Raw genomic sequence first — 13404 nt, forward strand, 5'->3', positions numbered from 1 at the left:
TGTATAACCTCCAGCCCCTCATCCCCCCCAGTGTATAACCTCCAGCCCCCCGCCCCCCCCCCAGTGTATAACCTCCAGCCCCCCGCGCCCCCCAGTGTATAACCTCCAGCCCCCCGCGCCCCCCAGTGTATAACCTCCAGCCCCCCGCCCCCCCAGTGTATAACCTCCAGCCCCCCGCCCCTCCCCAGTGTATAACCTCCAGCCCCCCGCCCCCCCCGCCAGTGTATAACCTCCAGCCCCCCGCCCCCCCGCCAGTGTATAACCTCCAGCCCCCCGCCCCCCCCGCCAGTGTATAACCTCCAGCCCCTCGCCCCCCGCCAGTGTATAACCTCCAGCCCCTCGCCCCCCGCCAGTGTATAACCTCCAGCCCCTCGCACCCCCCCAGTGTATAACCTCCAGTCCCTCGCCCCCAGTGTATAACTTCCAGCCCACTCGCCCCCCCCCCCCAGTGTATAACCTTCAGCCCCTCGCCCCCCTAGTGTATAACCTCCAGCCCCGCGCACCCCCCCCGTGTATAACCTTCAGCCCCGCGCACCCCCCCCGTGTATAACCTTCAGCCCCGCGCACCCCCCCCGTGTATAACCTCCAGCCCTGCGCACCCCCCCAGTGTATAACCTCCAGCCCCTCGCCCCCCCCAGTGTATAACCTTCAGCCCCTCGCCCCCCCCAGTGTATAACCTTCAGCCCCTCGCCCCCCCCAGTGTATAACCTTCAGCCCCTCGCCCCCCCAGTGTATAACCTCCAGCCCCTCGCCCCCCCCAGTGTATAACCTCCAGCCCCTCGCCCACCCAGTGTATAACCTCCAGCCCCTCGCCCCCCCCCACCCCAGTGTATAACCTCCAGCCTCTCACCCCCCCCCTCCCGGTGTATAACCTCTAGCCCCTCCACACCCCTGCTTGTTTAAAGCTAAATGTCTGTGGTCTTCCCCGGCTGGGGTATATAGCACTTACCCCGCTGCAGATCCCAGTCAGAGACGTAGCAGGGCCAAACGGATTCTTTCTTATAAAACAATAAACAGGAATAGCTTTATTCTTCGTTCAAGTTCATCAGGACAGACATGGCCTTTATCATTCTGCTGCCGCTGTTTCCTGGGAGTAATCTCACTTCTAGCCCTCGCTCTGGGTATTCGCCCTCCACCAGCCGAAACTACTCTATCATTTTCCCTGTTACTTATATTTATGGCAAACGTGTCCCAAACATGTGCCCGGACGGCTCTCACCAGTTCAAGAATCAAGCCGGCATCTCTCTACCCCGACGTCCTACCTCTCCCTAGCCCGATCCTCCCAGTTCCTGGACAGGCCCAAGACACAAGCCCCTGTCTTTGCTCCTGGAACCATTCTGCAGAACTGAACTCACTTTCTGGCCTGTCTACCTAACCTAACGCTATAGAGCAGGGGGCCGAGTGCTGAGGAGCAGAAAACAGAAAAGTGCCACCGTTCTGCTGACCTCATAACTGACCAGACCGCCTCTGGTAAGAATGGTGCAAACACTGCACCCGCCAGGAGCGTCATGGCTGTACATCACCAAGCACAATGCCGCGCGCCAGAAGGAGCATCGCAAGGCTGCCACCACTGGGCTCAGAAGGAGACGTGTACTGGGAATGACTCACAAAGCTCACATCCCGCCTATATTACTGGGAGAGACACACAGAGCTCACATCCAGCCTATATTACTGGGAGAGACACACATAGCTCACATCCAGCCTATATTACTGGGAGAGACACAGACCTCACATCCAGCCTATATTACTGGGAGACACACACAGATCTCACATCCAGCCTATATTACTGGGAGAGACACACAGAGCTCACATCCAGCCTATATTACTGGGAGGGACACACATAGCTCACATCCAGCCTATATTACTGGGAGAGACACACATAGCTCACATCCAGCCTATATTACTGGGAGAGACACACATAGCTCACATCCAGCCTATATTACTGGGAGAGACACACAGAGCTCACATCCAGCCTATATTACTGGGAGAGACACACATAGCTCACATCCAGCCTATATTACTGGGAGAGACACACATAGCTCACATCCAGCCTATATTACTGGGAGAGACACACATAGCTCACATCCAGCCTATATTACTGGGAGAGACACACATAGCTCACATCCAGCCTATATTACTGGGAGAGACACACATAGCTCACATCCAGCCTATATTACTGGGAGAGACACACATAGCTCACATCCAGCCTATATTACTGGGAGAGACACACATAGCTCACATCCAGCCTATATTACTGGGAGTGACGCACAGACCTCACATCCAGCCTATATTACTGGGAGAGACGCACAGACCTCACATCCAGCCTATATTACTGGGAGAGACACACAGAGCTCACATCCAGCCTATATTACTGGGAGAGACACACAGACCTCACATCCAGCCTATATTACTGGGAGAGACACACATAGCTCACATCCAGCCTATATTACTGGGAGAGACACACATAGCTCACATCCAGCCTATATTACTGGGAGAGACACACATAGCTCACATCCAGCCTATATTACTGGGAGAGACACACATAGCTCACATCCAGCCTATATTACTGGGAGAGACACACATAGCTCACATCCAGCCTATATTACTGGGAGAGACACACATAGCTCACATCCAGCCTATATTACTGGGAGAGACGCACAGAGCTCACATCCAGCCTATATTACTGGGAGAGACACACAGACCTCCCATCCAGCCTATATTACTGGGAGAGACACACAGAGCTCACATCCAGCCTATATTACTGGGAGAGACACACAGACCTCCCATCCAGCCTATATTACTGGGAGGGACACTGGTCTGCTTAGTTTAGTTTTGATAATCTTTTGCAGACTTCTGAGGCTGAATTTTATGGTGAGGACACAGGAGAGGTTTTCTTCTGATGACTCTTCCATGAAGGTCATATTTTTGCAGGTGTCTCTGAACAGTAGAACAATGTACCACAACTCCAGAGTCTGCTAAATCTTCCTGAAGGTCTTTTGCAGTTTAGCAGGGGTTGTGATTTGCCTCTCTAGTAATCCTATAAGCAGCTCTAAAGGCCCCTTTACACACTGAGACTTCCTAGCGATCCCAACCTGGCCGGGATCGCTACAAAGTCTCTGGTGAGTCGCTGGTGAGCTGTCAAACAGGCATACCTGGAAAATGACGCAACAGCGATACGGACCTGCAGAACGACCTAGCTAGTCATTGGGGACGTTGTAAAGCAGCTTTTTGAAGTCGCTGTAAAGGCCCCTTTACACACTGAGACTTTGCTGCACAGCGGGAAACAAAGGACCAAAGAATGGTCCTGAGAGATGTGTAGTGATCAGCAACCTCACAGCGGGGGCCAGGTCGCTGATGTGTTTCACACACTGCAATGTCGCTGGGGAGGTCGCTATAACGTCACAAAACCAGTGACGTTACAGCAATGTCGTTTGCGATGTTGCAGTGTGTAAAGGGGCCTTAACAGAAATTTTGCTTGGTTTTCCAGACCTTATCTTGGCCTCCACTGTTCCTGATAGCTGCCATTTCCTAATTAATTACGTTTTAAACTGAGCAAAGGGCAACTTGAAAACGCTTTGCTATCTTCTTTATAGGCTTCTGCTTTGTGGGCCTCCACCAATTTCATTATCAGAGTGCTAGGCAGCTGTTTAGATGAACCCATGGCTGCTGCTTTTTGGCAGAAGGTTAGAGGAGGCCAGGTTTTTATAAAGCTGTGAAATTTGCATCACCCAGACTTTCCTAACAATGATAGTGAACAAGCCATAACCCTAACAGGCTAATTAAGATCTGAAACCTTAGTCAAAGTTATCAAATCTCAAAAAGTGCCTAAACCTTTGCTTCGTCCCATTTTCCTTTTTTTATAATTTTTAAAATGTAAAGATGAAAATGTTTTTTTATTTCTTTTGCGTAAAATAGAAAGAAAATTTGTCATCTTTAACTTTCTGCCTTTTTAGAGATCATTTCATCTTCAACTTGCTAAACTGTTCACAATTACAGTAATTTTGACCAGGGGTGCCCAAACTTTTGCATGCCTTTGTATATAAATACACAGCAGGTGAAAAAAGTATTGAACGTCACCAATTTTCTAAGTAAAAATAATTCTAAAGCTGCTATTGACATGAATTTCTCAGCAGCAGATGTCGGTAACAACCCATCCAATCCACACAGGCAAAGAAATCAAACCATAGCTGTCCGTAACTGAAGTGATAAGTAAAAATGAAAAATTACACAAGGGAAAAGTATTGAATACGCTTACTGAAATTTATTTAATACTTTGGACAAAAGCTTTGTTGGTGATGAAGCTTGTAGACGCCTCCTGTATGGAGACACTGGTCGCCTGCATTGCTCAGGTGAATTTTGGCCCATTCTTCTACACAAACACTTCATATCCTGCAGGTTCCGGCTTCTATGAACTCTGAGCTTTAGTTCCTTCCAGACATTTTCTATTGGATTCAGGTTAGGTGATCGTCTCGGCCATTCTAGCAGATTTATTTTCTTTCTCTGAAACCAGTTGAGAGTTTCCTTGGCTGTGTGCCTGGGTTCTTTGTCTTGTGAAATGTCCTCCCTCGTTTCAGCTTCATAATCCTGGTAGATAGCAACAGATTATCAGTCATTTGTTTATTCAGCCTTCCTTCAATTATATTGTTTACTTGTGCTGTATGTGGAAAAACAGCCCCACACCATGATTTTCCCATCTCCAAACTTTACTGCTGTTGGTGTTTTTGGGGTCATTTTGTCTTTTGACCTCCAAACATTGTGTGTATTATGGCCTCCAAAGAGTTCAATTTTGATCTCATCTGACCAGACTATATTCATCAAGTATTTCACAGGCTAGATGTTGTTGAGCAAACATTACAAACTCTTGAAACTGCTTTTTGTTAAGCAATGGAGTCTTGTGTGGTGAGCGTGCATACAGGAGCATGCATACAGGCCATGGATGGGGAGTGCATTGCTTATTGTTTTCTTTGAAACAATTGTATATGCTGATTCCAGGTGTTTCTTTAGCTCTCCACATGTGGTTCTTGGCTCTTCTGATAATTATTTTCGCTCCTTTATCTGAAATATTGCGAGGAACAAATGGTCACAGCTGGTTTATGGTAAAATTATATTCTGTCCTCTTGGATTATGGTCCCAACAGAGCTCAATGGACCCTTCAGCAGTTTAAAAATTCTTCTGTAACCAATGCTATCAGTATGTTTTGCAACATTAAGGTTGTGAAGGTTTTGAGACGGCTCACTGGTTTTACCCATCATGAGATGCCTGAGCGATATATTCCTCAACAATCAGTTTCTTGGCACCAACAAATACAATAGTGTCAACCAACTCCACCCATAGAGTCTAATGTGTATGAGGCCTTTTAAAATATATATGTAGTGACTGGTGTCTCTCCATACACAGGATCACACAGTAGTGAAGACGTCGTCTGGGGAGTGTGTGACCCCCCCCCGTGTGTCAGGAGGGCGGAGCAGGACCCCGAGTGCCATCACCGAGCCTCCACCTCATTCACTGATACATGAGCAGAAGATCCTAGAACTGACCCACAGGATCACTGAGCTGCTGAGCGGAGAGGTGAGCGCTGCCGGGAATGCTGGGACATTATAAAATACCGCTGCCGGGGGAGGGGTCCGCTAATGACGGCTCATTGTGTGTGTCAGGTCCCTATAAGGTGTCAGGACATCACCGTCTATTTCTCCATGGAGGAGTGGGAATCATAGAATATTAGAGTTGGAATGGACCTCCTGGGTCATCTAGTCCAACTTCCTGCTCAAAGCAGTATACACTAAATCATCCCAGACAAATGTCCGTCCAACCTCTTTTTAAAGACTTCAATTGAAGGATAACTCACAACCTCTCGTGGCAGCCTGTTCCCCTCATTGATCACCCTCACTGTCAAAAATCTAATGTGTCTCCTCCCCATCAGTTTCATCCCATTGCTTCTAGTCTTTCCTTGTGAAAATGAGAATAAAACTGATCTCTCTACAGTGTGACAGCCTTTAAGGTATTTGTAGACAGCTATTAAGTCTCCTCTCAGTCTTCTCTTTTGCAAGCTAAACAATCCAAAATCCTGTAACCGTTCTTCATAGGACATGGTTTGCAGACCAGTCACCATTCTGGTCACTCTTCTCTGAACTTGCTCCAGTTTGTTGATGTCTTTTTTAAAATGTGGTGCCCAGATCTGGACACAATATTCCAGATGAGGTCTGACCAAAGAGGAGTAAAGGGGGATAATGACTTCACGTGATCTAGACTGTATGCTTCTGTTAATACATCCTAGAATGATGTTTGCCTTTTTTGCTGCTGCGTCACACTGTTGACTCATGTTCAGTCTGTGATCTATTAGTTTACCTAAGTCTTTTTCATACATGCTTTTGGATAGCTCTATTCCTCCCATGCTGTATACGTCACACATGCTGTTGGATAGTGCTATTCCTCCCATGCTGTATATGTCACACATGCTGTTGGATAGCTCTATTCCTCCCATGCTGTATATGCTCTTTTCATTATTCTTGCCAAGATGTATGACTTTGCATTTCTCCCTGTTAAAAACCATCCTATTAGTTACAGCCCATTGTTCCAGCTTGTTTACATCTTGTTGAATCCTCTCTCTCTCTTCTCTAGTATTAGCTATTCCTCCTAGCTTTGTGTCATCAGCAAAATTAATTAGATTACCCTTAATACCTTCATCTAAATCATTGATAAAGATGTTGAACAACACGGGGCCCAGGACAGAGCCCTGTGGGACCCCACTTGAGAGAGTCTTCCAACTGGATGTGCAGCCATTTATGACCACTCTTTGACTCTGATCACTAAGCCAGTTACGAATCCATCTCACAATTGCCTTGTCCATTGCACACTTGGTCATTTTTTCAATAAGGATTGTATGAGATACTTTGTCAAATGCTTTACTGAAGTCAAGATATACTATATCTACCACATTTCCCTGATCCACCCAGTCAGTGACTTTGTCATATAAGGAAATTAAGTTAGCCTGACATGACTTATTAGTTACAAACCCATGCTAGCTCTGGTTAATCACTTCATTCTCATCCAGGTACTTGCATAAATGTTGTTTAATAATTTGTTCAAAGAGCTTTCCTGGTATGGAAGTCAGGCTCACAGGCCTGTAGTTCCCTGGGTCCAGCTTCTTCCCCTTTTTGAAGATAGGGACAACATTTGCTCTTCTCCATTCTTCTGGAACTTCTCCTGTTCTCCAAGAATTTTCAAAAATTATGATGAGTGGTTCTAATATTTCCTCTGCTAACTCCTTCAGTACTCTGGGGTGTAATTCATCTGGACCTGGGGACTTGAATTCATTAATGTTAGCTAAGTATTCCCTCACTATCTCTTTGTTTATTGATATCCTGGATTCTTCTAATCCTACAATAGAACGGTGAAGATCAGTTCATTTTACTTTTACTTTTTCAGAGAAAACAGATGCAAAATAAGAATTTAAAAGTTCAGCCTTCTCAACTTCAGTTTTTACAACTTCACTATTTTCATCCTGTAAAATTTCTAGAACATCTTTGACTTTTATTTTATTTTTGACATAACTTCAAAATCCTTTTTTTATTGCTTTTGTATTCAGAAGGACACTAGGATCTGAATAAGGACGTCATGATGGAGGATCCCCCGTCCATCACATCCCCGGGTAAGAGGAGAGCGTCCTGGGCTGTAGAGGAGAGGACAGGGCTGAGAGTCGTCTAGATTCCCCATCATCAGCTCATCACACACAGACAATGTATTCATCACTGCCGTTATTTCCTACAGATGGATCCAGTCAGAAGAATTCACCGGAGAGATGTCCCAGTCCTCTATATTCCCAGGATCTGATAATAAAGGAGGAAAATGTCCCCGAAGATCATCAGGGAGATGAGGTGAAATTTCCACAAATTCTCTATAGATTGATGTAATGAAGCTTGAATTAAAACAAAAGTGAAGTATAAACCTTTTGCTCTGTCCCATGAAGGCTTGGACTCTACAAGTCCTGTGAATGTGTACTGTTATAATTGACACCAAGATGATAGCAGCAGATCCTTCAAGTCCTATATAAGAGGACATGGTCTAGTTGTACAGATATACAGTGTTCCCAAAAAGTATTCGTAAACCATTTAACGTTTCCATATTTTTTTCCCTCACCCTATAACGGCACCACGAGAGAGGATCTGCCCATCCAGGACAGGAAACCTTCAGGTTAAAAAGGGGCGGTCCTCTCGCCCCTTCAGTTGGCTGGTTCGGATGTCTCTGACCGACCCTTGGGTCCTCCCAGAGCTTCCGAATCTCCTGTCCCAGGGGCCTGTGTGCCATCCTCCGACTGTCAAGTTGCATCTGACGGCATGGAATTTGAGAGGGCGTTACTGATCAGTAAGGGGTTTTCCCCCAATTTAGTTTCCACGGTGTTAGGTTGTAGAAAGCCTGTGACAACCAAGATCTACTGTAGGACTTGGAAAAAGTTCCTATCTTCCTCGGGTGCTAGTGTAACTGGGGAGGTTCCCATCGGTCCCATCCTGAAGTTCCTGCAGTGTGGGTTGGACAAGGGGTTGGCGGTTAGCACACTCAAGGTCCAGATCTCCGCGTTAGCAGCACTCTACAATTATGATGTCGCGGGGAACCCTTGGGTGGCTCAGTTTATCAGGGCTAGTTCGCGCCACCGTCCTAGACGGGTAGTCTCTCTCCCCCCTTGGGACCTTAACCTGGTTTTGGGTGCCCTGACTGATTCTCCGTTCGAGCCCCTTGACTCCATATCTGTTAAATGTCTTTCCCTTAAGACGGTCCTCCTGGTAGCCCTGACCTCGGCCCGTAGGATTAGCGACATTCAGGCCCTTTCTATTGACCCTCCTTACACTCAAATACTGGACGATAGGGTAGTTTTGCGCCCTGACCCTGCGTACCTCCCCAAGGTTGTTTTTCGGTTTCATACGTCCCAGGATATTGTATTACCATCCTTTTGCACTAACCCGACTCGTGCGGAGGAACGGCGTTGGCATTGTCTGGATGTACGTCGTTGTCTCGTCCAGTATCTTCTTGTCACCAGTTCCTGGAGGAGGGACAAGTCTCTGTTTGTCTCTTTCCAGGGATCTCAAAAGGGGGTTAAGTGTTCCAAATCCACGCTGGCCAGGTGGATTAGGGACGCCATTGAGTTAGCTTACACGGCTAGGGGTGCTTCTGTTCCGGTGGGTCTGAAGGCACATTCCACGCGGGCTGTAGCATCTTTCTTGGGCAGAGCGGGCAGATGTTTCCATTGCTCAAATTTGTAAAGCTGCCACATGCTCCTCACCCTCAACCTTTTATAAGCATTATAGGTTGGATCTTTCCTTCTCCGACCTCACCTTTGGGAGGTGTGTTCTCCAGGCTGTGGTCCCTCTCTAATTTTTCTTTCGCTGTAATTTTCTCGTGGTGCCGTCATAGGGTGAGGGAAAAATACGTAATTACTTACCGGTAATGTGTTTTTTCCGAACCCATGACGGCACCCTTATATTCCCACCCTGCACTGGGGATTGTTGGTTGGTTCACCTTCCTTCTTCCACATTTTTCTGGTGGTGGCCTTATACTAACCTGTTGTTTTTTTCGGTGGTCCTCTCATGCTCTGTAATCAAACTGAAGCGGCGAGAGGACCGCCCCTTTTTAACCTGAAGGTTTCCTGTCCTGGATGGGCGGATCCTCTCTCGTGGTGCCGTCATGGGTTCGGAAAAAACACATTACCGGTAAGTAATTACGTATTTTTCATGTGACACCCACAAATGTAAATATAGTTTATTTTGGATTTGATGTGATACCAACACTAAGTAGCAAGTAGCAGGTATCGATAAAGTGTAAGAAAATGATACCTGTTTTTTTTAAAAATTTAAATCTGAAAACTGTGACGTGCATTTGTATTCAGCCCCCTGTAGTCTTATACCTTTAAATAAAATCCTGAGTGACCATTGCCTCCACAATTCAAATAATTAGTAAATTGACTCCACTTGAGTGTAATTCTGCTCAGTATAATGTAAGTCGTGTATCGGGGTGGGCTCTTTTAGGATCCAACGAAGGCACGAACGGGAAATAAACGGCTCTAAAACTAAGATGAACCAGCAAAAGTACTTTACTACAGTTTGGATATGAACGTAATCAAAACAGGGGAGAACTCTCAGGGAAAATGCACAGACACTCAGCGAAGAGGCTGAGACCCTTGTGCTGCACAGCGTGGCGTCTTACAATATGTGTCAACTACAATATGTACACTATGCGTTACCTACAGGCGTGACTGGATAATCCAACCGCCAACTACATATTAATAACCTGACAGAATTAAATGGGTGTGTTATATTCAGGTGCCTGCGGTACAGCACAACAGCTTACAAACATACAATAAATTCACTCTAAATCTCAACTAAATATTCCCTAGCCCCAAAATAACTACAAGGGCCTTAGTTATCTTACTGACCCGGGTCTGTTCTGGACAATACAACTGAAGTACACAGATGGATGAGAGGCCTCTGCAACAGATGAGCAGTACAGCTGGTAACTGTGGCTTGACTCCTCAGCATCAGATGAGCAGTACAGCTGGTAACTGTGGCTTGACTCCTCAGCAACAGATGAGCAGTACTGCTGGTAACTGTGGCTTGACTCCTCAGCAACAGATGAGCAGTACAGCTGGTAACTGTGGCTTGACTCCTCAGCAACAGATGAGCAGTACTGCTGGTAACTGTGGCTTGACTCCTCAGCAACAGATGAGCAGTACAGCTGGTAACTGTAGCTTGACTCCTCTGCAACAGATGAGCAGTACTGCTGGTAACTGTGGCTTGTCTCCTCAGCAACAGATGAGCAGTACAGCTGGTAACTGTGGCTTGTCTCCTCTGCAACAGATGAGCAGTACTGCTGGTAACTGTGGCTTGACTCCTCTGCAACAGATGAGCAGTACAGCTAGTAACTGTGGCTTGTCTCCTCAGCAACAGATGAGCAGTACAGCTAGTAAATGTGGCTTGTCTCCTCAGCAACAGATGAGCACTACAGCTAGTAACTGTGGCTTGTCTCCTCTGCAACAGATGAGCAGTACAGCTAGTAACTGTGGCTTGTTTCTTCTGCAACAGATGAGCAGTACAGCTAGTAACTGTGGCTTGTCTCCTCTGCAACAGATGAGTAGTACTGCTGGTAACTGTGGCTTGTCTCTTCAGCAACAGATGAGCAGTACAGCTAGTAACTGTGGCTTGTCTCCTCTCCAACAGATGAGCAGTACAGCTGGTAACTGTGGCTTGTCTCCTCTGCAACAGATGAGCAGTAAAGCTGGTAACTGTGGCTTGTCTCCTCAGCAACAGATGAGCAGTACAGCTAGTAACTGTGGCTTGTCTCCTCAGCATCAGATGAGCAGTACAGCTAGTAACTGTGGCTTGTCTCCTCTGCAACAGATGAGCAGTACAGCTAGTAACTGTGGCTTGTCTCCTCTGCAACAGATGAGCAGTACAGCTAGTAACTGTGGCTTGTCTCCTCTGCAACAGATGAGCAGTAGAGCTAGTAACTGTGGCTTGTCTCCTCTGCAACAGATGAGCAGTACAGCTAGTAACTGTGGCTTGTCTCCTCTGCAACAGATGAGCAGTACAGCTAGTAACTGTGGCTTGTCTCCTCTGCAACAGATGAGCAGTAGAGCTAGTAACTGTGGCTTGTCTCCTCTGCAACAGATGAGCAGTACAGCTAGTAACTGTGGCTTGTCTCCTCTGCAACAGATGAGCAGTAGAGCTAGTAACTGTGGCTTGTCTCCTCTGCAACAGATGAGCAGTACAGCTAGTAACTGTGGCTTGTCTCCTCTGCAACAGATGAGCAGTACAGCTAGTAACTGTGGCTTGTTTCCTCTGCAACAGATGAGCAGTACAGCTAGTAACTGTGGCTTGTCTCCTCTGCAACAGATGAGCAGTACAGCTAGTAACTGTGGCTTGTCTCCTCTGCAACAGATGAGCAGTACAGCTAGTAACTGTGGCTTGTCTCCTCTGCAACAGATGAGCAGTACAGCTAGTAACTGTGGCTTGTCTCCTCTGCAACAGATGAGCAGTACAGCTAGTAACTGTGGCTTGTCTCCTCTGCAACAGATGAGCAGTAGAGCTAGTAACTGTGGCTTGTCTCCTCTGCAACAGATGAGCAGTACAGCTAGTAACTGTGGCTTGTCTCCTCTGCAACAGATGAGCAGTACAGCTAGTAACTGTGGCTTGTCTCCTCTGCAACAGATGAGCAGTAGAGCTAGTAACTGTGGCTTGTCTCCTCTGCAACAGATGAGCAGTACAGCTAGTAACTGTGGCTTGTCTCCTCTGCAACAGATGAGCAGTAGAGCTAGTAACTGTGGCTTGTCTCCTCTGCAACAGATGAGCAGTACAGCTAGTAACTGTGGCTTGTCTCCTCTGCAACAGATGAGCAGTACAGCTAGTAACTGTGGCTTGTTTCCTCTGCAACAGATGAGCAGTACAGCTAGTAACTGTGGCTTGTCTCCTCTGCAACAGATGAGCAGTACAGCTAGTAACTGTGGCTTGTTTCCTCTGCAACAGATGAGCAGTACAGCTAGTAACTGTGGCTTGTCTCCTCAGCAACAGATGAGCAGTACTGCTGGTAACTGTGGCTTGACTCCTCAGCAACAGATGAGCAGTACTGCTGGTAACTGTGGCTTGACTCCTCAGCAACAGATGAGCAGTACAGCTGGTAACTGTGGCTTGTCTCCTCAGCAACAGATGAGCAGTACAGCTAGTAACTGTGGCTTGACTCCTCAGCAACAGATGAGCAGTACAGCTGGTAACTGTGGCTTGTCTCCTCAGCAACAGATGAGCAGTACAGCTAGTAACTGTGGCTTGTCTCCTCAGCAACAGATGAGCAGTACAGCTGGTAACTGTGGCTTGACTCCTCAGCATCAGATGAGCAGTACAGCTGGTAACTGTGGCTTGTCTCCTCTGCAACAGATGAGCAGTACAGCTAGTAACTGTGGCTTGTCTCCTCTGCAACAGATGAGCAGTACAGCTGGTAACTGTGGCTTGTCTCCTCAGCAACAGATGAGCAGTACTGCTGGTAACTGTGGCTTGACTCCTCAGCATCAGATGAGCAGTACTGCTGGTAACTGTGGCTTGACTCCTCAGCAACAGATGAGCAGTACAGCTGGTAACTGTGGCTTGACTCCTCAGCAACAGATGAGCAGTACAGCTAGTAACTGTGGCTTGTCTCCTCTGCAACAGATGAGCAGTACTGCTGGTAACTGTGGCTTGTCTCCTCTGCAACAGATGAGCAGTACAGCTAGTAACTGTGGCTTGTCTCCTCAGCAACAGATGAGCAGTACAGCTAGTAACTGTGGCTTGTCTCCTCTGCAACAGATGAGCAGTACAGCTAGTAACTGTGGCTTGTCTCCTCTGCAACAGATGAGCAGTACTGCTGGTAACTGTGGCTTGTCTCCTCTGC

General features: G+C 47.1%; 1 protein-coding gene across 1 annotated transcript in view; it reads left to right on the forward strand.

Moving 5' to 3' along the window:
* The window catches only part of LOC142295896 (uncharacterized), a 52910-nt gene that overhangs the window by 1024 nt on the left and 38482 nt on the right, over positions 1-13404 (forward strand). The window contains 3 exon segments of the mRNA XM_075339014.1: positions 5398-5568; positions 7586-7648; positions 7768-7874. Of these exon segments, the coding sequence (XP_075195129.1) occupies positions 7615-7648; positions 7768-7874 (141 nt within the window). The 5' untranslated portion in view covers positions 5398-5568; positions 7586-7614.

Source organism: Anomaloglossus baeobatrachus, chromosome 3 (genome assembly GCF_048569485.1).
Source record: "Anomaloglossus baeobatrachus isolate aAnoBae1 chromosome 3, aAnoBae1.hap1, whole genome shotgun sequence".
Taxonomy (NCBI): Eukaryota; Metazoa; Chordata; class Amphibia; order Anura; family Aromobatidae; genus Anomaloglossus; species Anomaloglossus baeobatrachus.